General features: G+C 45.2%; 1 protein-coding gene across 1 annotated transcript; it reads right to left on the bottom strand.

The window, feature by feature from the left end:
* Positions 1-22,155: 22,155 nt before the first annotated feature.
* Positions 22,156-26,914, bottom strand: IBA57 (iron-sulfur cluster assembly factor IBA57). The gene is made up of 3 exons (XM_026682949.2): positions 26,556-26,914; positions 25,251-25,582; positions 22,156-23,923 (listed from the first exon to the last, which is right to left on the bottom strand). Exons 1-3 carry the CDS (start codon positions 26,825-26,827, stop codon positions 23,529-23,531), a joined length of 999 nt encoding a protein of 332 aa, XP_026538734.1. The 5' UTR covers positions 26,828-26,914; the 3' UTR covers positions 22,156-23,528.
* Positions 26,915-27,512: the final 598 nt, after the last annotated feature.

Here is a 27,512-nt window from a genome sequence, read left to right as displayed (position 1 = left end):
TAAATTAGTCACACAGCTGTTAAATGAACCTGGCTTCTCCATCGACTTTGCTTGTAGGGAGGTTGCAAAAAGGAACCACGTGACCCCGGGGATACCACAATCGTCATAAATATGAGTCAGTTACCAAGCGTCTGGGCTTGATCACATGACCTGCAATGATGCTGGAACGGTCGTAAGTGTGAAAAACAGTCAAAGATCCCTTTTTTCAGTGCAGTTGTAACTTGGAATGGTCACTAAACGAACAGTTGTAAGTTGAGGACTACCTGCAGCATGTTGTTAATGTTTTATTCAATGTTTAACAGTTTTGAATGGTCTGTATTGCTGTTTATGATTCTGCCAGCCTGCCAAAGTTGCTGGATCATGAGGTGGGAGGTAAATAAATTTAATAAATAACAATATTAATTACTGATATGTTCATGCATCTTTTAGCCCCTGCAGGAGTCTGCAACAAAGAATACAAGTATTTTATGTTGGCTACAGGTTCAGCAATGGCCCCGGTTAGAAGCTTAAGCGGTGTTTCTCAACCTTCGAAATTTTTGGATAGGTGGACTTCAACTCCCAGAATTCCCCAGGCAGCTTCCGGGAGTTCCAAGCCCACCTCGGCGAAAATGGCCAGCAACTGCTTGATGCAGGGGTTTCATCTCCCAGAATTCCCTAGCGGGAATCAAAAGGTAGTCCTTGACTTATGGCTATAACTGAGCCCAAAAAATTCCCGTCATTAAGCGAGATGATTATTAAGCGAGCTTTGCCCCACGGTACGACTTTTTTTTTTTGCCGCAGTTTTTCAGTGAATCTCTGCAGCTCTTAAGTTAGGAATACAGTTGTTAAGCGAATCTGGCTTCCCCCATTGAGTTTGCTGGTCAGAAGGTCACAAAAGGGGAATCGCCCGACCCTAGGGGACACTGCGACCATCATAAATACGAACCAGTCAAATTTTTGATCAAGTGGGGATATTGCAAGTGTGAAAAATGCCCCAAGCCCCTTTTTTTTAGCGCTGTTGTAACCGCGAAAATCCACTAAACAGATGGTTGTAAGTCGAGGACTACCTGTAACCGGCATTTGCATAACAACAGTGATTTTAAGCGGAAGTGCTAATGAAAAAACACAGTGTTTGCCCATTAATTAAACTCAAAAGTATTTACCTTTTTCATTACTGATACCCGATGATGTCCCCGGCCTCCGGGGGTTACCAGCATTGAAAATCTCATCATTGTGCCTGGCCTGGGTTGTGTGAATGGCTGCCAAGTGACGCTCCAAAGATGCCGATATGTTGTTGTGGATGGAAATGCCCCCAAACTGTTCCATTTTCTCAAGCAAGATGCAAACCTTAAAAAAAAAAAGTTTAAAAAAACAACAACAACACTGTATTTTACTGGGGGGGGTGGGGAGGGTTTTCATCTTTGAAAAATAAACAGTTTGACTTTTCTACAGACAATCCTTGACTTGTGACGATTAGAACCAGATGTTCTATCAGGGCTTGCCTCTGTTCAAAACTCAAGAAAGAAAATCCCCAATTAGAGAAGGTTTGAAGTGATAGCGGCGAAAGCAAGGCAAGGTCTGACTCAAAAGGCACGAGAGTTACCCATGGAAAGTCACCCCAAATCCCTCCCTCCCCCCAGAGTCCAGCACTGAGAGCCCAATCCACATCCAGTATGATGTTATGGGAAAGCCCTTCTTCGGGCATTTCTTGCTTCTGGAGTCTCGGGACGGTTGGCCTTGAAGGAGTATAAACAACTCCAACTCAGCAGTGCCACAATTCGTGAGTGCAAACCTCTCTTCCGGGTTCTCATGGGACTACACTTCTACACGCCAGCTCACTTCCCCAACCCAAATGCCCATGACCCCTCCCCGTTTCTATGGCAGCTGATATGCTGACACCTTCTATCGTTAAGCGAGGTAGTCATTAAGTGAGTTGCGCTTGGTGTTATGCAAACCACCACAGGCCTAACTGAATCACAAGGTCGTTAACCAAATCCAGCTTTTCCCACTGACTTTGCCTGCCGGAAAGCCGGTTGTGAAGGCCGCAAGGGACGATCGTGTGTCCCCAGGGATGCTACAACTATTGTAAATACATGCCAGTTGCCAGGCGTCTGAATTTCGATTTCATTGCAATGGTGACACAGCTAATCCTCAACTTCCAACCATTCGGTTAGCGACTGTTTGAAATTACAATGCACTGAAAATGGCATTTTTCTAAAAAAAAAAATATCTACAACTGGACCTTGACATTCAACAACTTGTTTGGTGACTGTTTGAAATCATAACAGCACTGATAAAAGAGACTTATGACCATTTTTCACACTTAGGACCATTGTAGCATCGTCATGGTCACATGATCAAAATTTAGGCACTTGGCAAGTGACTCATATTTATGATAGATGCAGGGTCCCGGGGTCATGTGGTGGAACTGATCTCCGTGGGGGTGGGGGATGAGCCTGCCTACCGAGACGAGGTGGACCGGTTGCTTTCGTGGTGTGGAGACAATAACTTGGTCCTCAACACCAATAAGACCAAGGAGCTTATAGTGGACTATATAAAAGGAACAGATGAGACCTCCAGCCCTTGCTTATCAAGGGAGACCGAGTGGAGCAAGTGGCCAGTTTTAAGTTTCTGGGTGTTACCCTAAAAGAGGACCTGACCTGGGGTGCTAACATTGCAGCCCTGGTCAAAAGGGCCCAGCAGAGGTTATACTACCTGAGGCTTCTCAGGAAACAACCACTGAATGGAAAACTGCTGGTGACCTTCTACCGCTGCACCAGAGAGAGTATCTTAACTTACTGCACCTCTGTATGGTTTGCCAATTGCACAGAGGCAGATAGGAAAGCTCTCCAGAGGGTGAACATCATTGCCCAGAAGATCATGGGTTGCCCTCTCCCCTCTTTGGAAGAGCTTTATAGCTCCCGCTGCCTTAAGGAAGTTCAAAATATTCTCAAAGATCCATCTCATCCTGGGCATCCTTCGTTTGAACTATTATCACCTGGCAGATGGTACAGGATAATAATAAAACAAGGACAAACAGGCTGAAAAACAGGTTCCATCCCAGGGCAGTAGCTCTGTTGAATTCTACTGTATAGAGCAACATTAATGCAATGTCAGGGGTTTTCAATCCAATGTATAGAATGTGAATGTGTGTGTGTTTGTGTTTATTTTCATAGTCATAATATACACGGAAGATGGTATTTAATTTCATTGTACGATGTGCATTGACAATAAAGTAAAATAAACTAAAATGTGATCCTAAACTAAACTAAACTAAAATGCGACCTTCTGACAAGCAAAGTCAATGGGTAGGCCAGATTCACTTAACATCCGTGTGACTAACTTAACAATGGCAGTGATTCACTTAAGCCCTGTGACCAAAAAAAAAGGCATCGAATGGGGCAAAACTCACTTAACTATCTCACTTAGTGACAGAAATTTTTGCTCAACATTGGTCATAAGTCAAGGACTATCTTTACTTCTTTCTATTCAGGCCCCTCCTGTATAATTTATTTTTCTTTTATTTTTCTTATATGTACCCATTTCATGTATTCATAACTATGTATACACTTATACTTATTATCTTGTAAACAATTGACAAATCAATCAATCAATCAATCAATCAAATAGATAGATAGATAGATAGATAGATAGATAGATAGATAGATAGACAGACAGACAGACAGACAGAGAGGGATAGATAGATAGATAGATAGATAGATAGATAGATAGATAGATAGATAGATAGATAGATAGATAGATAGATAGATAGATAGATAGATAGATAGATAGATAGATAGATAGATAGATAGATAGATAGATAGGATGTTGATGGCCAGTCCTCCCATTTTTCTCTATTTGTCCTAATTGTAGAGTCTGTTTGGTCTACTGGTTAAAGCACCAGGTTGGAAAACAGAAAGCTGTGGGTTCAAGTCCCGCCTTAGGCACGGGCGGATCTGGTTCAATCAGAATGCAGTACTCACTCTTGCTTGCTCTTGAAACTGGATCCAAATCAGGTAATCCACTTGAGAGGGATTAGCTGGAAGGGGGAAACATGTAATATTGCTGGAGCTGGTGAAGGGTTTCCAAGGAAAAGCCCTTGCTAAATCAGCCTCTGTCTGGAGGAAGAATAAAAAGGAATTTTCAGAGTATGCTCTAGCCTGAATAGCAATTTCTCTTTAATCCCAAATTGGTATTTAAAAGGCAAATCCTTTTCTTAAATCTCCAGGGATCAACTACAACGTTACCTTCAGCTGGAATTTAATTCTCAGGCACTTACACAGAATCCATCCAGACATTTGGGTGGTACAATACAGAATAATTTTGCTACAAAATTCGACCTACAACCACAACAGAGCCCAAAATTTCAACTGTTAAAGTGAGACATTTGTTAAGTGAGTTTTGCCCCGTTTTACGACCTTTCTTAATGTCACAGCTATTAAGTGAATCGCCGCAGTTGTTAAGTTAGTCATATAGTTGTTAAGCGAATCTGGCTTCCCCTATTGATTTTGTATGTCAGAAGGTCGCAAAAGAGGATCACGTGGCCCCGGGACACTGTGACCGTCATAAATACGAGTCAGCTGCCAAGCACCTGAATTTTACTGTGATGCTGCAACGGTTGTTAAGTGTGAAGAACGGGTTTTTTTTTCCTACGGCATTTTAACTTTGAACAGTCACTAAATGAACTGTTCGAGGACTACCTGTGCTGTCTCTTTTTTTCAAACAGTATACTTCAACTACAGGTAGTCCTTGAGTTATGACTCTAATGGAGCTGGCCTATCACCAGTAACTAAGTCGTGATGGTCGTTAAATAGATCAACCAACCTGATTTTATGACCTTTTCTGCAGCAGGTGATAACCAAATGCAGCCGTCTTTAAGTGAGCCAATGGAATTCTATGGGCTGGTTTAGAGAAAGCCTGGAACCCAGGGCCACTTTTTCAGCACAAGCATCGTGAAATGAGATGGCCACGGGACCACAACGGAGGGGCTGCCAGAATCAGGTCGTGAAGATCCCAGCATTTCACGACTCAACTATGTGCTGAACAGAGAAAGCAACCCCTCCTCCCTTCTAGCATGGATGACATTCCACAGTTGGGTCATGAAATGTCTGCAAGAACCACCAAGATCAGGGAACATCACGGACTCCACAGTCCTCCTCTTCCTCCCCCTTCCAGTGGGGGGATTCAAATTTTGTTTTACTACCGGTTCTGTGGGCATGGCTTGTTGGGCATGGCAGGGGAAGGATCCTGCAAAATTCTCATTCCCTCCTCACCCACTCACCTGCTTTCCAGCTCTGTCCTCCTGTGCAGGGCAACCAAAGAAGACCCAGCCGATCAGCTGAGACTTAATGGGAGGCAGAGAAGAGATGGGGTTGGTGAGGCCAGTCAGAGGTGGGATTGGCTGGTTCTCCAAACTACTCAAAATTTCCACTCCCGCTTCTCCAGAACTGGTCAGAACCGGCTGAACACCACCTCTGCCCCCTCCCGTTCTAGCACTGATGACATTACCTAGTTGGGTCATGAAATGGTTACCAGAAAACCAGCACCAAGTTTTCCACATTCAAATCGGTCTATCCTTCTCAATCTGGATGCTCTCCGGATGCGCATGCTTCCACCCAGCCCTCCAGAGCTTCCCTCTCAGTGTGGGTTGACAGGGAATTCCAGCTCCTGAAATTCCACACACACACACACACACACACACACACACACACACCCAGCCTGGAAGGTGTTCAGCCTGAAGACGTGTGTCCCATAATAACCCCTCTCTCACCTTGGCTCGCTCTCTTTCTAACATCTGCCACTGTTTGAAACATCCTCCCAAATGCACATAGAGTGTGCGGGCAGGCTCGCTATCATTAGTGGCCAATCTGTGACGGCAATGCTGCGATAAGGAGGGACGATACAACGCAGAGGCACCTCCGCAAAGGTCGTCGATAACATGAATTAAACGGTGGATGACGTCGTCGTGATCATCGGCGGAGAAAGATGGATGTGGGTGAAATGCAAGAAACTTTCTCAACACACGCAATGGAGTCCAGTCCCGACCTACGAAGGACGGGTTCATTTTATCCCAGCTCTCAATTTGCCCCGTTCTCTGACCGGTGTGGCCTCCGTCTGGGGCATTGTTTGATCCGTGGCATTTCGCAAACCTGTTTTTGGGAGGACGCTGTGGCCAATCACGGAAGGAAGTGTTTCTCATATTTTTGCCCAAGGGTTTCTCCTTAGGAGCTTGTCGGTCAACCCAGGAGCGCCTGATGGAACTTAGATCTCTCCCGCCACTGGGAAACTCCTCATCTTGCAGAAAGTGGCATCTTTGTGGGGCCGTTTGGGAGCCAAAAGGCTGGACAACGAAGCCGTGGCCGTAAGACTCAGGTGGCTGAGTATACATTGGCATTATTGGCTTTTTGTAAAGTACACACGATGCCTTTGAGGGATTTAAACTTCTGCTTTTGAGGCATTTATCTCCACTGTATGATGAATGGAAACCTGGGGGTGGAGGAGGTAAACGATTTGTAGAATCTTGGAGGGGACACCTCAAATTTTTACTTTGAACATTATTGGTGTACGGGTTATTGGGGCAATTTGGCTGGTGCAGGTCGGTATTCGCTGCTTCGGGGACACTATTTTCTTGCTGAAATGGCAGTGAGAATAGGGGCGACATGGATTGGGGTGATTTGTAAGTGCCTCTTTTAGCACACAAGTCATTCTCTTGAATCATCGGCTGCCATATCCCATACGTCGCAGTGTGAGACAGCCGAATTGGTTTTTCCGTGTCGCTGGCCCCTAGCCCACCTCCCGCGATGCTCTCCTGGTGTCCTCCGTAAAACTCAGCCCAGACCTGGGATGCGAAATGGTCCCGCTGGAGGATGTAGACTTGCTTCTTAGCGTTACTGCATTCAGGAACGATGTTGGACTGACGATTTAAATCCTTGTTTTGTGGATCGAAGGGCTTCAGAACTTCATGAGAGGGTGGAGAGGAAGGCAGGCCTGGGAGTGGCCATGAGCGCTTCTTTCTTCGAAGTTCGGTAGCGGACACCTCTCCCAATTTTTCTTCTTCAGAGCTCCGTGATTCAACGGTGTTAGTTTGGTTTACAGGAGCCCAGATTTTCCTGGGAAAAAGGCTTGAGTACCTGTTACAATCTTCTAAATCCATGGTCCACGATGGAGGGAATGACGTTGACTGGGAGTCCCTGTAACGGACAGAATTTCATTTCTAAACACATTTTGTCTTCATGTCATGATCCACAAAGATCCAATTGGATCATCAGTCTGATGACCCATCATGGTAGAATATCCCTTGAATGTTAGTGATATTTCAAGGTTTCCCATCTAAAGTTCCCCATAGGGGCCTTTCTATACAGGTAGTCCTTGACTTATGACGGTGATGGAGCCTGCCATTACAGGTAGTCCTTGACTTAAGACCATGATTGAGCCTGCACCTACAGGTAGTCCTTGACTTATGACCGTGATGGAGCCTGAACTTACAGGTAGTCCTTGACTTATGACGGGGATTGAGCCTGCCATTACAGGTAGTCCTTGACTTAAGACCATGATTGAGCCTGCACTTACAGGTAGTCCTTGACTTATGACGGGGATTGAGCCTGCCATTACAGGTAGTCCTTGACTTAAGACCATGATTGAGCCTGAACTTACAGGTAGTCGTCAAATTACAACCATTTGTTTAGCAACTGTTTGAAGTTACAACAGCACTGAAAAAGTGGCCCTCGCTGTCATAGCATCCCCACAGTCATGTGATCAAAATTTGGGTCTTTGGCATGCACAGGTGGTCATCAACTTACAGCAGTCCATTTAGTGACTATTTACAAGAGTCACAACAGCACAGAAAAAGTGACTTATGACCATTTTTCACACTTATGACCGTTGCAGCATCCCCCTGTGGTCATCTGATCAAAGTTCAAATGCCTGACAACTGACTCATGGTTATGACAGTTGCAGTGGCCATGAGATCATAACCTTCTGACAACTCAAAGTCAATGGGGGGGAAGCCAGATTCACTTAACCTGGGATACCCACTTAGCAACGGCAGTGATTCACTTAACAACTGTGGCAAGGAAGGTCATGAAATGGGGCAAAACTCACCTCGCAAATGCCTTGCTTAGCAACATAAATTTTTGGGCTCAATTGCTGGTCGTAAGTCAAGGACTACCCGCATTTACAACGGTTCAGCATCCTGGGGTCATGCGATCACCATCTGCAATCTTCCTAGCCAGCTTTTCCAACAAGGAAACTCAACGGGGGAAACTGGATTTGCCCAACGGCCGTGGAATGCCCTTAGTAGCTGCAGAGATTCGCTTTGCAACCGTGGCAAAAAAGATCATGAAATCATTGGGTGCCACTTACTTAAATAACCTCCTTGCTCGGCGTCAGAGATTCTGATGCTTAAATAACCTTTGGCTAAGTCGAGGACTACCTGTGCAATATAATGCAGGCTCCACAAGATTATTTAGGGTGTCATCTACCAATTTAGACTCTGCTCAAAGAGGAGTTTTGACGCAGGGTGAAGTTGACACCATTCTTGTCTCAGTCTAAGCTGAATTGTCCAGCCAATCGATGCCACTTAGCGTGCTCAGGATGAGGGTGTCATTATACTTTAACAAAGTTTTTAAAATATTTGGAAAGGAAAAAATAGAGGGGGGGAAAAAGACACCACTATACCAGTCTGTAATAGCTTCTGGTTCGCTGAGCTGCTGTAATACGCTGGTCACTAAGGCGAACATATCAGGAACGCTGGCAGAGTAAGACAGATTGATCAGTGTCCTAAAAAAAAGAATAAACAAATGCAAAATAAACCTGGCTTACGATATCATTTATTTATTTATATGCATCCAGCATTTTATTATTTTATTTTGTTTACAAATAACTCAAATAATTTCCTATTTTCCCCACAACAACCCCGAGCGGTCCAAAGTAAATCAGCTGGCTGTCATGTTCAAGGAGAACTAGAACTCACAGCCTTCTAGTAATTGACCCAAAAGTCACATACCCAGCTAGGTTTCATGCCTAAGAAGAGACACAAAGTCCCCATGTTCTACTGATTGGCCCAAAGTCATCCAACCACTTTCAGGCCTAAAATGAGACTAAAATTCACGATCTCCTGGGGATTATCCTAGACACCCACGCAGCTTTCATGCCTAAGCAACTAGAACTCACCACCTCCTGCTGATTGGTCCAAAGTTACCCACTGGCTTTTGTGCCTAACGTGGGACTAGAACTCACCACCTCCTGGTGATTGGCTCAAAGTCAAACAGCTGGCTTTCCTGCCTAAGGTTGGACTAGAACTCACCACCTCCTGGTGATTGGCTCAAAGTCAAACAGCTGGCTTTCCTGCCTAAGGTTGGACTAGAACTCACCACCTCCTGTTGATTGGTCCAAAGTTACTCACTGGCTTTCGGGCCTAAGGCTAGACTAGAACTCACCGCCTCCTGTTGATTGGTCCAAAGTCACCCAGCTGGCTTTTGTGCTTAAGGCTAGACTAGAACTCACCGCCTCCTGTTGATTGGTCCAAAGTAACCCAAATAGGTTTCGTTACTAAAGTTGGACTAGAACTCACTGCCTCTTGTTGATTGGTTCAATGTTACCCAGCTGGCTTCTGTGCCTAAGGTGGGACTAGAATTCACCACCTCCTGGTGATTGGCCAAAAGTCACCAGCTGGCTTTCCTACCTAAGTCAGGACTAGAACTCACCGTCTCCTGGTGATTGGCCCAAAGTCACCCAGTTGGCTTTTGTGCCTAAGTCAGGACTAGAACTCCTTGTCTCCTGGTGATTGGCCCAAACTCACTCAGCTGGCTTTTCTACCTAAGGCAGGACTAGATCTCACTGTCACCTGGTGATTGGCCCAAAGTAACCCAGCTGGCTTTTATGCCTTAGGAGGACTAGAACTCACCGCGTCCTGTTGATTGGCCCAAAGTCACCCCACTGGCTTTCGTGCCTAAGGTTGGACTAGAACTCACCACCTCCTGGTGATCCGCCCAAAGTTACCCAGTTGGCTTTCGTGCCTAAGGTTGGACTAGAACTCACCACCTCCTGGTGATTGGCCCAAAGTTACCCCGCTGGCTTTTGTGCCTAAGGTTGGACTAGAACTCCCCGCGTCCTGTTGATTGGCCCAAAGTTACCCAGCTGGCTTTAGTGCCTAAAGTTGGACTAGAACTCATTGCCTCCTGGTGATTGGCCCAAAGTGACCCCGCTGGCTTTTGTGCCTAAGGTTGGACTAGAACTCACCACCTCCTGTTGATTGGCCCAAAGTTACCCAGCTGGCTTTAGTGCCTAAAGTTGGACTAGAACTCATTGCCTCCTGGTGATTGGCCCAAAGTGACCCAGCTGGCTTTTGTTCCTAACGTGGGACTAGAACACATAGTCTCCTGTTGATTGGCCCAAAGTCACCCAGCTGGCTTTTGTGCCTAAGGTTGGACTAGAACTCACCGCGTCCTGTTGATTGGCCCAAAGTCACCCAGCTGGCTTTCGTGCCTAAGGCGGGACTAGAACTCACAGTCTCCTGGTTATTGGCACAAAGACACCCAGATGGATTTCCTGCCTAAGGCAGGACTAGAACTCACCACCTCCTAGTGATTGGCCCAAAGTCACCCAGCTGGCTTTTGTGCCTAACATGGGACTAGAACTCACCGTCTCCTGGTGATTGGCCCAAAGTGACCCAGATGGCTTTTGTGCCTAACATGGGACTAGAACTCACCACCTCCTGTTGATTGGCCCAAAGTCACCCAGCTGGCTTTCGTGCTTAAAGTTGGACTAGAACTCATCGCCTCCTGGTGATTGGCCCAAAGTGACCCAGATGGCTTTTGTGCCTAAGGTTGGACTAGAACTCACCACCTCCTGGTGATTGGCCCAAAGTCACCCAGCTGGCTTTCATGCTTAAAGTTGGACTAGAACTCACCGTCTCCTGGTGATTGGCCCAAAGTCACCCAGCTGGCTTTCGTGCCTAAGGTTGGACTAGAACTCACCACCTCCTGGTGATTGGCCCAAAGTCACCCAGCTGGCTTTCATGCTTAAAGTTGGACTAGAACTCACCACCTCCTGTTGATTGGCCCAAAGTGACCCAGATGGCTTTCGTGCCTAAAGTTGGACTAGAACCCATCGCCTCCTGGTGATTGTCCCAAAGTGACCCAGATGGCTTTTGTGCCTAAGGTGGGACTAGAACTCACCACCTCCTGGTGATTGGCCCAAAGTGACCCAGATGGCTTTTGTGCCTAAGGTGGGACTAGAACCCATCGCCTCCTGGTGATTGTCCCAAAGTGACCCAGATGGCTTTTGTGCCTAAGGTGGGACTAGAACTCACCGCGTCCTGGTGATTGGCCCAAAGTCACCCAGCTGGCTTTCGTGCGTAAGGTTGGACTAGAACTCACCACCACCCAGCTGGCTAAGGTTGGACTAGAACTCACCACCTCCTGGTGATTGGCCCAAAGTCACCCAGCTGGCTTTCATGCTTAAAGTTGGACTAGAACTCACCACCTCCTGTTGATTGGCCCAAAGTCACCCAGCTGGCTTTCGTGCTTAAAGTTGGACTAGAACTCATCGCCTCCTGGTGATTGGCCCAAAGTGACCCAGATGGCTTTTGTGCCTAAGGTTGGACTAGAACTCACCACCTCCTGTTGATTGGCCCAAAGTCACCCAGCTGGCTTTCGTGCTTAAAGTTGGACTAGAACTCACCACCTCCTGTTGATTGGCCCAAAGTCACCCAGCTGGCTTTCGTGCCTAAAGTTGGACTAGAACCCATCGCCTCCTGGTGATTGTCCCAAAGTGACCCAGATGGCTTTTGTGCCTAAGGTGGGACTAGAACTCACCACCTCCTGGTGATTGGCCCAAAGTGACCCAGATGGCTTTTGTGCCTAAGGTGGGACTAGAACTCACCGCGTCCTGTTGATTGGCCCAAAGTCACCCAGCTGGCTTTCGTGCGTAAGGTGGGACTAGAACTCACCACCACCCAGCTGGCTAAGGTTGGACTAGAACTCACCGCCTCCTGGTGATTGGCCCAAAGTGACTCAGCTGTCTTTTGTTCCTAACATGGGACTAGAACTCACCACCTCCTGTTGATTGGCCCAATGTTACCAGCTGGCTTTTGTGCCTAAGGTTGGACTAGAACTCACCGCGTCCTGTTGATTGGCCCAAAGTCACCCAGATGGCTTTTGTGCCTAAGGCGGGACTAGAACTCACCGTCTCTGGTTGATTGGACCAAAGTCACCCAGATGGCTTTTGTGCCTAACATGGGACTAGAACTCACCACCTCCTGTTGATTGGCCCAAAGTCACCCAGCTGGATTTTGTGCCTAAGGTTGGACTAGAACTCACCGTCTCCTGTTGATTGGCCCAAAGTCACCCAGCTGGATTTTGTGCCTAACGTGGGACTAGAACTCACCACCTCCTGGTGATTGGGCCAAAGTCACCCAGCTGGCTTTTGTGCCTGACGTGGGACTAGAACTCACCACCTCCTGGTGATTGGCCCAAAATCAGCGAAACCGCTTCCAGGTGTAAGGCAGGAGTAGAATTCACTGTCTCCTGCTTTCTAGTCTGGTGCCTTAACCACAAGACCAAACTTTCTTTCCTCACATTTCCTCCGCAAGTATTTTGACCAATTTATGATCCTTTTGAGCTTAGAAGACTGAACTTTAAAATTCATTAAGGCAGGCCCAACAGGTAGAGATACAAGTGTCAAGGGACAGGTTATGTTCGAGTGTTTGTGTACGAGCAGAAAACCCTCGCCCCACCGCCACACCTGTTTGCATCATCCATGAAAGGGTCACAGTTCCTACCTTTGGTCTGGGCATTTGTGTAGGAAGGCCTCCATCCTGGCATCTCCTTTACTTCCGGGTAAGACAGTGGGATGTTCCATTGAAAAAGTTGTATTTGTTCTTTCAACCAGAAATTGCGGAATCATTTCTGGATTACTATGGTTTCTCTGAGGAGTAATTGCAGAAAAAAATAATTGATTTTGTAGACAGGAACCCAATAAGCCATAAATCAGGGGTCTCCAAAATTGGCAACTTTAAGACTTGTGGGCTTCAACTCCCAGAATTCCATAGCTGGCTGGAGAATTCTGGGAGTTGAAGTCCACAAGTCTTAAGGTTGCCAAGTTTGGAGACCTCTGCTATGAATGATCAATAAACTATAAATGAGCACAAAAAGATGATTCCCCACAGATTTAAATCACAATGGCGTGCAAGACGTTTCACTGTGTGAAAATACATATGAAACTGCCCCTCCATTTTCTCCATACGTATTTGTACAGGTACAGGTAGTCCTCAACTAATGACCATTCAAAGTTATGATGAAATCAAATGCTACTTATGACAATTGGGCACAAAATTTCAATCACTAAGCAAGACAGTCGTTAAGTGAGTTTTGACCCATTTTATGACCTCTTCTGACCAAGTGAAATTGCAGTTGCAACACGGTTGTTAAGTGAATCTGGCTTACCCTTGGACTTTGCTTGTCAGAAGGTCACAAATGTGAATCATGTGACCCCGGGACACTGCAACTGTGATAAGTATGAGTCAGTTGCCAAGTGTCCAAATTTGAATCACGTGACTATGCTTCAGTGGTTGTAACTGTGAAAACGGTCATAATTCACCTTTTCAGTGCTTTTGTAACCTTGAACTGTCACTAAAGGAATTTAATCTGCGTAAAACATGCCATAAACTACTGATTTACTCTTGACTCTGGTTACACAAGGGCGAAGCCATGAAAAATAAACCTTTGAAACCATCCATAATACTCCTGATAAAACTCTTGTGTAATTCGTTAGTCTTCCAATATCTGAGGGGCTGCCCCAAAGAAGAGGGAGTCAAGCTATTCTCCAAAGCACCAGAGGGCAACACCAGAAGCAATGGGTGGAAACTAATCAAGGAGAGAAGCAGATAACAGATAATCAGAGTTGGAAGGGACCTTATAGGTCATCTAGTTCAACCCTCTGCCCAAGCAGGAGACCCTGGACCATTTCTGACAGAGGGCAGTCCAGTCTCTTCTTGAAAGTCTCAAGTGATGGCGCTCCCACAACTTCTGAAGGCAACTTCTGTTCCATTGGTTGTTTGTTCTAATTGTCAGAAAATTTCTCTTTATTTCTAGGTTGAATCTCTCCTTGTTCAGTTTCCCTCCATTATTCCTTGTCTGCCCTTCCGGTGCCTTAGAAAATAGCTTGACAACCCCCCTCCCCACATCCTCTCTGGGGCAGCCCCTCAAATATTGGAAGATGCTCTCCTGTCTCCCCCGGTCCTTCTCTTCCCTAGACCAGCCAAGCCCAGTTCCTGCAACCATTCAATGTATGTTTTAGCCTCCAGTCCCCTAATCTTCCTGGTTGCTCTTCTCTGTACTTTTTCTAGAGTCTCAACATCCTTTTTTATAGTGTGCTGACCAAAACTGGATGCAGGACTCTAGGTGTGGCCTTACTAAGGCTTTATAGAGTGGTATTAGTACCTCCCTTGATCTCGATTGCATCCCTCTGTTAATGCAATTTAGGATTGCATTGGCTTTTTTGGCTGTTGCTGCACACTGCTGGCCCATGTTTAGCTGGTTGTCCACTAAGAGTCCCTCTCACAGTTACTGCTATTGAGCCTGGTTTCACCCAATCTATATCCGAGGTGGGTCTTCAGCAGGTTCTGACCAGTTCTGGAGAACCAGTAGTGGAAATTTTGAGTAGTTCGAAGAACCAGCAAATCCCACCTCTGACTGGAGATTTTACAATATTCTTCCCTGCCACGCCCACCAAGCCACACCCACAGAACCAGTAGTAAAAAATTTTTGAATCCCACCACTGACTTTTGTTTTTCTTGCCTAAGTGTAGGACTTTACTTTTCTCTACACTGAATTTCATTTTGTTAAATGAAATTTAACGAACTTAGAGCTAAGGAAGAAATTTCTTAACAGTGAAGATAATTAACCAATGGAACAACTTGCCTCCAGAAGTTGTGAATTCTCTAACACTGGAAGTTTTTAAGAAGAGGCTGGACAGCCATTTGCCTGAAATGGTGTAGGCTTTCCTGCCTAAGCAGTGGGTTGGACTAGAGGACCTCCAAGGTCCCCTCCAACTCTGTTTATTCTATTCTAACTGTTGCAACATCCCCAAATTTGAGCCATTGGCAACTGGCAGGTATTCATGACCCTTGCATAGTGCATTTGTAACCTTCCCAGACAAGCAGTCAATGGGGGAAAGCAGATTCACTTAACTGCGGTGATAAGCATAACAATTTCTTCCTCTTTCTCCACTCTGGAAAACCCCACTCCCTTCTAGCACTGATGATGTTCCCTAAGTGGGTTATGAAACATCTGCAAGAAAGCAACCAAGCTTAGAGAGCACCAAGGACCCCCACAGTCCTCCTCCTCCTCTTCTTTCTCCTGCTCCACCTTTTCTTCCTCCTCCTCCTTTTCTTCCTCCTCCACTTTTTCTTCCTCCTCCTCCTCCTTTTTTTCCTCCTCCTCCTCCACCTTTTCTTCCTCCTGCTGCACCTTTTCTTCTTCGTCCTCCACCTTTTCCTCCCTTCCCCTCTCCTCCTCCCCCTTCCTCCCCCTTCCCCCTCCTCCCCCTCTTCCCCCCCTTCCCCCTCCTCCTCCCCCCTCCTCCCCCCTCCTCCTCCTCCACACAAACCCCGTTTTCTAGCATAACTGGTGTTATCACGGCAGTTCTGTAATGAAACATCCGCAAGAAAAGTAGCACGTGCAGAGAGCTGCAAGGACCCTATAGCATAAAACCTGAGTTACAAATATTGCGTTCTATTGGCCTTCAGAAATTACCCACTATTTCATTGTTCCCAATCAACATACCTCCTTACATTTAATTTCTCAAGCGTAAGTGGTCTAAAAAACATACAGGTACCCCCAAATGTCCTTTCAGAGATACAGTAAAATAACATTTTGAAAAGGCTAGTACAAAAATGCCATTCAAATCGTTTTACATCCTTCCTGCCCTCATTCAAGCTAAAGGGAAGACTCCGTTGTAGTCATCTCCATTTCTTTCCTTCATGCTCAACTTACTTGCCCAGGTGTGACAGCAACTGATTTCTCTCTGAACACATGGGGTTTAAAACCACTTGGCTGAGATTTAACAGGTTTAATAGATTAACGGATAATTGGTACAACTCTACGCCTTAACAACCTCTTTTTCAACTGTTCTTATTGCTGCTTGCTATGGGACAGTCATACAAACTCAGTTTTGTCTCTGTGTGTGACAACTCTCACACAGAAACAGTTGCCAAGTTATAGGATATCCCACCCACCCCCATGACAAGCAAGCACATGTAGGATCAGGGCTGAGGTTATCCACAAGTGTGATTGTCCCCCCCCCCCACAAAAAAAGGCTTAATTTAATTGAAAATCCTTCACCTTGCTGCACCTTGGTGGTATCTTTGGATGACTTTTCTCCGTTTTAATAGATGTGTTCAAAGGAAAATATTCAGTGTAATAAATACTTAAGAGGGATTATTATTATTATTATTTTTACCAAATGTTAGAGAGGGCAGAACGGATCTTAGGCAAGTATTTTACAATAATTAAACAGCCAGAAAACGTAGTATATTTTTGTTCCTATGTAAGTAGTCCTCAGCTTGCAACCATTTGTTTAGCGACTGTTCAATGGCAGACTCATGACCAGTCCTCACACTTACAACCGACAAAGCATCCCCACATTCACATGATCAAGGTTCAGTCGCTTGGCAACTCGCATTTATGACCTACCCAGCCAGTTTCTGACAAGAAAAGACAATGGGAAAAGCCAGATTTGCTTAAAGACCACATGATTCGGTTAACAACAGGGGTGATTCATTTAGCAACCATAGGGAAAAAGGGTTGTGAAACTGGGCACAAGTCATTAGCAGTTGTCTTATTTTGCAACAGAAGTTTAGGTCTAAATTGTGGTCATAAGTCAAAGATTGCATGTACTTTCCTACTCTGGCATCAACTTTGTATATAACATTCCACATAACCAGAAGGAAAAAACCCCCACAATAATCCTCAACTTCTAACTGCAGTTGAGAACGGAAGTTCTGTCACTAATCCAGCGGTCAAGTGAGCCACACCTGATTTCACTACTTTTGCCATGGTTGTTAAGCACATCACTGTCGTCACTAAGTGAATCTGGCTTCCCCTCTTCACGTTGCTGGTCAGAGTCTGGCTGGGAAAGTCACAAAAGGTGATCATGAGGCCCTTGGACGCTGAATACATTGCAAATATAAGCCAGTTGCCAGGCACTCAAATTCTGACCAAAATGACTACACGGATGGTGAGACAGTCATAAGTGTGAGGACTGGTCACAAAATCACTTTTTAGTGCCATTGTTAACTTAGAATAATTGTAAGTTGAGGACTATCTCAGTATAAGGTAGAGCTCAATCTACCACCACAATTGAGCCCAAAATTTGTTACTAAGCGAGACCGTTGTTAAGTGAGTTTTGCCCCATTTTACTACCTTTCTTGGCACCGTTAAGTGAATCACCGCAATCAAGGGAATCCGGCCTCCCCATTACCTTTGCTCATCAGAAGGTCACAAAAGGGGATCACAAGACCCCGGGACACTGCAACCGCCATAAATACGAGTCAGTTGCCAAGCACCCAAATTTTGATTGCATGATTACAGGGATGCTGCAACGGTCCTAAGTGTGAAAAAACAATAAATCCCTTTTTTTTTTTTTGAGTGTCAGTGTAACTTCAAATGGTCTCCAAGTCTAGATGTAGGTCTAGAACTACACAACGGAGGAAAATAATGCTCACAGTCTACCTTGAATCGTGAGACTTGGCAAATAAATTTGATAAATAAATAAAAAAATAAATCTCAAGTCGTTAAGTCGAGGACTAGCTGTATAGCAATTTCGGTAATTTGATAATTCAACGCAAGGACGGATCACGTTATGGAACAATTTTCCAACCAACTGGTTGAAACCAAGTGGTTTTTCTTGCAGGCAGGACAATTCTGGGAGCCGAAGTCCACACGCCATAAGGGATGCAAAGGTTGAGATTCACTGGGTTAATGTGTTGTGAGAATACAACCAGGGCTGGGCTGCTGGGGGTCCTCAGGGGTTCGGGAGAGCTCCTAGCTGTGCAATTCGGAGAACCCTCAAATCCCACTCCTGGCTGGCCCTGCCCACCCTCCCCTCCCAAGAGTCCCACGCCGCCCATTTTGGACGCAAGTAAGTAAGTGCAGGGTGTGTGCGGAGGTTTGGGGAGGGCGAAAACGCCCCTTCCCCAGCTGTGGTGCAGGAGGCTGGCTAGGCCTCGCCCACCATGGCCACCCCCACCCAGAAACCAAGCGGAGAACCCATTGCCAAATTTTTTTGAAGCCCTGAATACAGCAATGCCTTCCGCCAATCCTTGCCTTCTCTTCTTTCCATTTTTGAGATTCCTTGTTTAGCCTGAAGACTTCTGATGAACTCAACAAGTTTTCTTGCTCAAAATGATTCTTAAATAACGCTACAGTAAGGTGTTTTTTTTTAAAAAAAATTGCACTGGTATCAAATGACAAACTCTCACACTAGCACAGGTAACGCTGCTGCTACCGCACCTACTGCTAAATTATACTTCGCCACCACATGGTACTGCTAAACCTTAAATTAGCTGATTGGTTTAACTATATTTTGTAGAAAGTAGGAACAAAAATTTAAAAGTACAGGTAATCCTTGACTTACAACCATAAATGAGCTGAAAATTCCCATTGCTGAGTGAGATAGTGAGTTTTACAACCTCACTTGCCAGTTGAAGAGAAACATTGCAGTTGTTCAGTTTAGTTGTGGTTGTTAAATGAATCTGGATTCCCCATTGACTTTCTTTGTCAGAAGGTTGCAAAAGGGGATCGTGTGACCCTGGGACACTGCAACCATCGTAAGTATGAGTCAGTTGCCAAGTGTCCTAATTTTTGCCAAGTGTCCTAATCACATGACCGTGGGGAATGCTGCAACAGTCGTTAAGTGTGAAAAATAGTTACAAGTCACTTTTTTCAGTACTGTTGTAAATTTAGTCACAAAATGAATGTAACAAGAAAGTTCAGGATGCCTGCAGACAAAAGACTCCACCTGGGTCTTATTTTAATATATAAAATTGCACCAGAATTTTCATCAAGAAATGCAAAATGAATACTTCCTCTAGAAACACCCAAAACTGAACAGGGAAATCTACTGAGCATCAGCCAGTCTAAAACAGAGGTTTGCAGGTTTTGGTTCTGCTGTGTATATGGAATGTAAATATTTGCTTTATTTTATTAATAATTAAATGTCATCCATATTATTTCCAGATGCATAAATCAAGTTTGTTGCATGTTAGTAAGTGGTAATAACTGGCCAAGCTTGTTTGGCTTTAGAAGTAGTCTGGATGGGAGACCACCATGAAATCCCAGGTGTATTTGTGGATTTTTAAAAAAAGGAAATTGCTATAGGTCGTTCTTGACTTACAATCATTCATTTAGTGACCGTCCAGTTACAAAGGCACTAAAAAAAGTGACATGACCGTATTTGATATGACCACTGCAGCATCCCCATGATGATCACATGAACAAAATTCAGACGCTTGGCAACTGACTCGACGACGGTTGCTGTGTCCTGGAGGTCATGTGATCGCTTTTTGCAATCTTCTGACAAGCAGATTCACTTAGCAACCATGATGTACCTAACTTAACAACTGCAGTGATTTCCTTAACAACGTAACAGTTTTGGAGGTCTCATATGAGCCTGAGCATTACGTGAGCACCTCCCAGCTCCAAATGGCTGCTTTGTAGGTGCGTCATACAGGATTCCAGGTGTGGGAGTTGTAGTCTGATGACCAGCCGGGCTCATGGAAGGTGATGGGAGGCATAGTTTGAATTCTTGGATAACAGCAGGGGATAATGGGACCTGCAATCCAACAGAGGAATGAGAAAGATTTGGATTAGCACCATCAGGAGAACACTGCTGTGCTGGGGAGGATGGGACCTGTATTCCAGCAGAAAAAAAAATGAGGTGGGGGCAGCGACAGAGGCCCCACCAGCAGATGGAAGGCCAGGAACCCAGGGTGCAGCAGTGCTTGCTGGCTGTGGATAATGGGACTTGCAGTCCAACAGAACCATGGGATATGTTAACACATCTTGGGAGCAATGCTGTGCTGGGGATAATGGGGCATGTAGTCCAGCAAATAAAATTGGGGTGGGGGCTGCGCCGACAGCTGAGGAAGTGCGGTGTCTGGGGATAATGGGATTTGGAGCCCGAAAGGTTGGAAGGCGGAAAGGGAAAAAAGTTGCAGCCTGTCCCCACTGCGAGGGGTGCCCGCAGGATGATGGGAGGGGCATTTCTTAGGCTCTCAGACGCTGCAACTCGAGCCTCACCTCCAGCCGCGGAATGCGAGAACAATCCGCGACCAAGGAGGCGGGGTTGGACTAGATGACCTATAAGGTCCCTTCCAACTCTGTTAAAAAAGATCTGTTCAGACCATCGCCGCCGGACCTCTTTTGATTGATAGGGCCACCTGGCGCCTCCCATTGGCTGCAACTGCCACCTTATTCCCGCCCTCTGAGCACGCGTTGAGGGGGGGGGAAAGGGGCGAAAACCGCGCAAGCGCCGCCGTCCTTGAGCGCGCGCCCCTAACGGATCTGGAGGCGGAACTCGGGCACTGAGGAAGCTGGGAGCTGTAGTCTGAAGAATGGGCAGGCGATAGAAGCGGGCGGAGGCGTCTCATACCCTCTTTATTATTATTATAACAATTAATTGTCCTCATTGTCAGAAATTTTCTCCTTCATTCCAAATTGCTTCTCTCCTTGACGAGTTTCCACACGTTGCTTCTTGTCCTGCCCTCCAGGTGCTTTGGAGAATAGCTTGACTCCCTCTTCTTTGGGGAAGCCCCTGAGATATTGGAAGACAGCTATCATGTCACCCCCGGTCCTTCTTTTCATTGACTAGACATACCCAGTTCCTGCAACCGTTCTTCATATGTTTTAGTCTCCGACCTTCTAATCATCTTTGTTGCTCTTCTCTGCAGGGGTCCCCAAACTTCAACTCCCAGAATTCTCCTATGCTTATGCTGGCTGGAGAATTCTGGGAGTTGAAGTCCGCAAGTCTTAAAGTTGCCAAGTTTGGAGGCCTCTATTCTAGAGTCTCAACATCTGTTTTTTTATATTGTGGCGACCAAAACTGGATGCGATATTTCAAGGGTGGCCTTACCAAGACATTACAAAATGCTATTAACATTTCATGTGATCTTGATTCTATCTCTCTGTTAATGTAGCCTAGGACTGCATTTGCTTTTTTGGCAGCTGCTGTACACTGCTGGCTCATTTTAGTGATTGTCCACTAGAACCCCCAAGATCCTGTGTGTGTGTGTGTGTGTGTGTGTGTGTATCAGATGAGAAAAAGGGATATATATATATATATAGCTCAGACTGCCCTAGGAGCTGCTGATACTGTTCTACAAAGGAATTATTAGTCAACTGCACCTCTATTATATCTGGTTTGACACAGCAATCAAGGAAAACACAGATTTCAAAGGATAGTACTGCAGAAAAGAAAAAAAACAACTGCAACCAGACTGCCTTCTTCCATTGAGGACCTGCATACTGCATGGGTTAAGAAAGGGGGCTGAGAAAATATTTATAGAACCCTCACACATCCTGGACGTAAACTGTTTCAACCTCAAGACAACACTATAGGGCATTGCATGCCAAAATAACCAGACACAAAGGCAGTTTCCCACAACATGTGTTAATTCCCACCACAACCAATTCCCACAACACTGTCTTATGCCCTGGGATGTCAGACCATGTAGTAGGGTTGCATTATTATCCTTCTCATCTTTCCTATCCCTTTTGCAACTGATCACTTTGCAGTTTGTATCTTATGATTTATTTCATATCTGATAACTATCACTGAATGTTGTATTTTATGATTTTTGATGATTGTATTTTAATGATTGTGATTTATCACGTGTTGCTTGTATGTACACTGAGAGCTTCTGCACCGAAGACAAATTCCTTGTGTATGTCCAATCACACCTGGTCAATAAAGAATTATGTTCTGTTACTAATTTACAAATAAATTAATATTTTGACATTTTAATATTCTGATTTGGGTCAGCAACTTACAGGTTTAGAAGAGGAGTCTTAATTCCCCCCACCCCGTCCGATGAGAACAACAAGTTAGAAAGTACTACAAGGTAAAAAAGGTTGAAAAACACTGGGTTAATTCAAAAATCACAAAGCGGAAACAGTGTTTATTGATAGAGAAAACATTTAATGATTCTTAGTTTTGGCTTTTTTCACACACCCCAAAGCCAATGCTAGTTTTTCACACATACAGATACTATAGGTTTACAACCATTTGTTTAGCGGCCATTCAAAGTTAAAGCAGTACTGGAAAAATTGACTTCAGGTAGTCATCAATCTATAACCACAACTGAGTCCAAAATTTGAATTGCTAAGTAATATAGCTAAGTGAGTTTTGGCCCACTTTATAATGTTTCTTGCCACAGTTGTTAAGTGAATCACTGCAATTGTTAAGATAGTCACATGGTTGTTGAGTGAATCTGGCTTCCCTATTGACTTTTCTTGTCAGAAGGTTGTTAAGGACTCTGCAACTGTCATAAATACGAACCAGTTGCCAAGCCTCTGAATTTCGATCACGTGACCATAGGAATGCTGCAACAGTCATAAATGTGAAAAATGGTCATGTTCCCTTTTTCAGTGCAGCTGTAACTTTGAATGGTCACTAGAAGAATTGTTATAAGTCAAGGACTACCTGTACTGATTTGACTGGCAAGAGGGAAGGCCGGATAGTGGGAAAAATAATTATTAAGTTACAAATATTATTAATCTGAATTCAAAAGAAGATTGCCTATATAGTAGTCTGTATAGGTTTAAAATTTCTGCGAGGTTTAACATTCTTCGACTACTATTTTTGCAATTTGCAAATGGTGATCATGTGACCCCAGGATGTGACCATGGGAATATTGTAATGGTTGTAAGTATGAGGACCAGTTATAAGTCACTTTTTTCAATGCTCTTGTAACTTTGAACAGTTGCTAAACAAATGGATGTAGGTTGAGGATTACCTGTGATATTTTCCCGATCAAATAAAGCGATGGAAATGAAGAATCCAAGTCAGTTATTTCTTCATCTTGGCAACTTCAATTCTCAGAGTTCCCCGTGGTTGCTGGGGAATTCTGGGAGTTGAAGACCATACCACTTAAAGTTGTGGAGAAACGTTTATCTAAAGGGGAAAGGAATCTCAGGGGAAGAAGCAGGTTGATAGTTATAACTGGAAACCAGTATCAACAAATAGACAAGATAATAAATCTAGAGTCAGCCAACTTGGGCAAAACTTGCAGGAGTTCAAATCTTTGCTTGATTATTAGGTTTTGTTTCTCTGGAGGTAAAAAAAAAAAGGGAGGATGAGAGGAAGAATCGGACAAAGCTACAATAATATGACTGTCAAGGAATAAATAACAACCTAAAATTTCAAAGTTTTCCATTGGTGCCAATTTGGCACCAGCATAAAGGATTCTTCCTTTCAAAGCCACTAATTTTCAGAATTGTGAAAAGAAGACAATAAACTTTGAGGCAAGTCATATTCAGCAGAAGATCAGGCTATTTATTGGCAGTTTGGGGCCACCATGGAGGAACGGATGCTGTGACCATCACTTGCGAATTGTCAGAAACTTTGAGCCGCAGAGGCTCCTTCGTGGTCGCCAAACGCAACAAGGCAATTCCGAACTCGTTCTCACCTGCACGGAATTTTCCAGCCGACTTCCCTGATTCGGTCAAAATTTCGGTACCTTCAGCAAGGCTTTCTAAAGGCATCAATGGCGAGAGCTGAATGGGCAGGAGCCTTTTCCGGATGACGCCCATGTGGTGAGTCCTAGCCGTCAACTCCTGACCGATATAACAGCCTTTCGTGAAACTTACGCCGTTCAGATAAACCAGGTTGGACTCCAAAGGCAAAGCGGTTCCATACGGGAGATCTTTCACGCCTTCAGGGATACCTGGAAGAAAACGAATCGATATGATTGAATTGTAGGACTGTTCTGGTTCAGCATGACAGCCAATTCTGTAGAAAGGGTTTCATTGGAAGTGAGCACTATGCTAGCAAGACTCTGCATTGTTATAACAGCACAGGCATTCCTTGACTTACAACGGTTTGTTTACTGACAGTTCAAAGTTGCAACGGCACTGAAAAAAGTGATATTACCATTTTTTACACAAACGTTGCAGCGTCCCCATGGTCATCTGGATCCAAATTCAGACGCTTGGCAACTGACTCATATTTACGGCGGTCGGAGCATCCCGGGGGGTCATGCGATCCCCTTTTGTGACTTTCTCACAAGCAAAACCATTGGAGAAGCCAGGTTCCACTTAACAACCTTGTGACTAACTTAACAACTGTAGTCATTCATTTAACAACTGCGGTTAGAAAGATCGCAAAATGGAGAAAAAAATCACTTAACCACGGTCTAGTTTAGCAACAGAAATTTTGGACTCAGTTGTGGTCGTAAGTCAAGGACTATCTGTATGTGTGGGGCTAAGGAGGAATAGCACAAGTGAGACAGTGGCTGGATAAAAGTCTGCTGAGCCCACAGAAGGAAAGGGGACATAGAAAACATTTCTGAAAGGGCCTTCCCTAGTTTCTTGGAGTGTTAGGAGGGGGAAATGTAATTTGAGACTTACATGTTTTGGTTAATGGAACCTTAGAATAATGTCAGAGCTAGAAATTCTTGTTGGGACTGCTTGCTTTTTCTCTTGACCAAGATATTGGGTTTAATGGATCCATTCAGCATATTACTACAGAGAAAATGTTAGGGCATCTAGGAGCCACCTAGTAGGAAATGGGATAGTTTTAGTCCTGCCTTAGGCATAAAAGCCAGCTGGGTGACTTTGGCCTACCCAGCCCACCTCACAGGGTTGTTCTGAGGCAAGGAGGAGGAATGGCTGAGTCTAAGGTTTCTCAATACTAATATTGGGTTTGGGATTCTGGCAATCGAGCAAAAGGAGAAGTTAATGCACGGTGTTGTTGTTTTAAAGAAAAAAAGGCAACATTTCTCAATCTCATCAGCTTTAATATGTGCGGACTTCAACTCTCCCAGGATTTCCCCACCTCTGATCTATATTTTCAGATAGAGAAATACAAAAACTTTAAAATCCTAAAACAGACACACCACAATAACACAACGGCAGGGCCTTCAGGGTCCCTTCCAACCCTATCATTCTACGCCCCATGTTCCACTTCCCCCCCTTCCACTCCTGAACCCATCACCGACCACTTTCTACACAGTGCCGTTTCCCCTTCCTAGGGTGACTGGCAGGGCATTTTACCTTGTTGGTACCGGTGCCGGTGGTAATCCTTCAGCTCTCCAAGCCGGCATCCAGAGACGATCTCCAGAGGGTTTACCTCTTTGCGGGTGATCAGCCTCCAACCCATAATCTTCACTCTGGGGTCTGTAGTTAGAACTACAGCTTGGCCAGCGTGTTGCAAACCCTCTGATGGTTCCTTTGGAACAACGGCCCACACCAAGAGGTCAAGACAGGGCGAGATGTTTAATTTCCTGCGGATCTTATAGAGCTTCAGATGTTTCCGGAAGGAGTCCAGCAGGCCTGCATCACATTCCAACAAGACATGCTGTTCTTCTTGCTTGTTTTCATGGAGCCTGAAAACCGATCCAAAAACAAGGAAAGAATTTGGCAATCTCCACGGGGAAATCTATTTACTCCCTCTCCAAACTTGGCGGCTTTAAAGCAGGTGGACTTCAATTCCCAGAATTCCTCAGTTAGCTGGAGGATACTGGGAGCTGAAGGCCATCATCAAGTTGCCAAATTTAACTTGCTCTAAGCGTTAAGCTCCTCTCCTGGCACAGATAACATGCTAACATCTTAGGCTGTTTCCTGTAGCGGGATAGGCCAAATTGTGTTATGAAAAGCTACTGTGTTTGGGGGCTGCTTTCGTGTTCTCTGCCCCTGGTGCTTTCCTTGCAGACATTTCATGACCCAGCTAGGGAACATCGCTAGGAGTGGGGGTTGGTGGGTAAGAGGAGGAGCAGGAAGAGGAGGATGTGGGGGTTCTTGGTGCTCTCTGAGCTTGGTGGGGTTGTTTTTCATACCTTTCATGACCCAACTATGTAACATCATCAGTGCTAGAGGGGAATGGGCTTCCAGCTAGGTCAACTCTGGAGGGTTTGCACAAAATAAAAAAGATAAAAAGATGGTACAAAACTACTAAAAAGCAAGAAAGAGGAAGTGGATTCACAAATGTCATCTTTTTCTTTTCTTTGGCACGGAGGGTCATGTAGAATGGATTTTGTCATACTTGCAAAATGGGTTTCCGTACTACTGTTGCACTGGCTAATTCAAATTGGTTTCCTTGTATTTTAATTTGCCTTAAGAAATAAGACAAATTAGGATACAAGAAAAACCCACTTTAGTCATTGCAACAGTACTACAAAATTTTGCAAGTAAATTATAAAGCCCATTCTACGTGGCCCTCAGCATCCGTCTTTCCCAGAGCTCGGAAATGCCCGCGGAAAAGGGACACTACAACTCCCATAGTTCCCTGCCGCCAATGGCGGCGGATGACGAGCGTCGCATTCCTACCACGGCTCGCCCGGCTGAGAGCACCGTACGCACCTGTACGCAATGACGTCATAGAGGCACCTCCCCTGGACGTTGAGGGCGTGTGCGTAAAGCGCGCGAGGTGCGGCTCCGCCCACCTCTGCGAAAGGGGTTACGTCATTGGTGAGGAGTCCTTGGAGAAAAGAGAGTGTCTCGGGGCCTTGCAAGCGGAGGAGCGCTCGATGGCTCAACGGGAAGCAAACGGCGGTCGTTCTTATATCGCCGCCGCCGAGGTGTAAATTTCGCGGGAGGCCCCGCCGCAGCGCCTTGCTCGCCCTCACCAGCATGGCGGCCTGGCGGAGAGCGACCAAGGACCTGGAAAAGACCTCGGCGCCGCCATCTTATGTATGGTCGAGGGTGGAGCGAAAGGGCGTGAGGCGGATTTACTCAAGTACGCAAGCGCAGAGGCTTCTTCAGCTCCTTTCTTGGGCAAGTGGCGTAAAGGGGCGGGGCCAAGATCCGCAGGTGGCTCATCATTGGCCGAGTGGTTCTTCCGGCCTCTGCGATCCATGTGCTGAATGCGGAAGCGATTTGGGGCCTTTATTACAAAGACTTATTTTAGCATGGCCTAACAATATATATATTAACATTTCACCAAAATTAGTAAAACATACTAAACTCTAAATTTGAGAAATATTATATTCATACCAATGTCTAGGCCATTTAACTATTGAAAGCACAGCATCCATTTATGTTTTTAAAAAATCAGATACTGGACCTTTTTGAATATGTGGCAACGAAAACGAAATGTCTATGGAGGTTCTCAGTGATCCAAGTTATGTTCCCCAAAGGTGGTTTTTCAAAAAGCAACTGAGCTTTTGTTTTTCCTTGAAGACCTCATCCAAGAAATTTCTTCAGTTCTCTCTCTCTCTCTCTCTCTCTCTCTCTCTCTCTGTGTGTGTGTGTGTGTGTGTGTGTGTGTGTAAGGGTTAGTTCTGACAGCTTGCTTCCCCTCCATCATCCAGTCAGAAC

Source organism: Notechis scutatus, chromosome Z (genome assembly GCF_049901735.1).
Source record: "Notechis scutatus isolate UNSWTSFEM ecotype Mainland chromosome Z, rNotScu1.2, whole genome shotgun sequence".
Classification (NCBI taxonomy): domain Eukaryota; kingdom Metazoa; phylum Chordata; class Lepidosauria; order Squamata; family Elapidae; genus Notechis; species Notechis scutatus.
The sequence above is the reverse complement of the archived record's forward strand: the minus strand, read 5'-3'. Positions and strand labels throughout refer to the sequence as shown.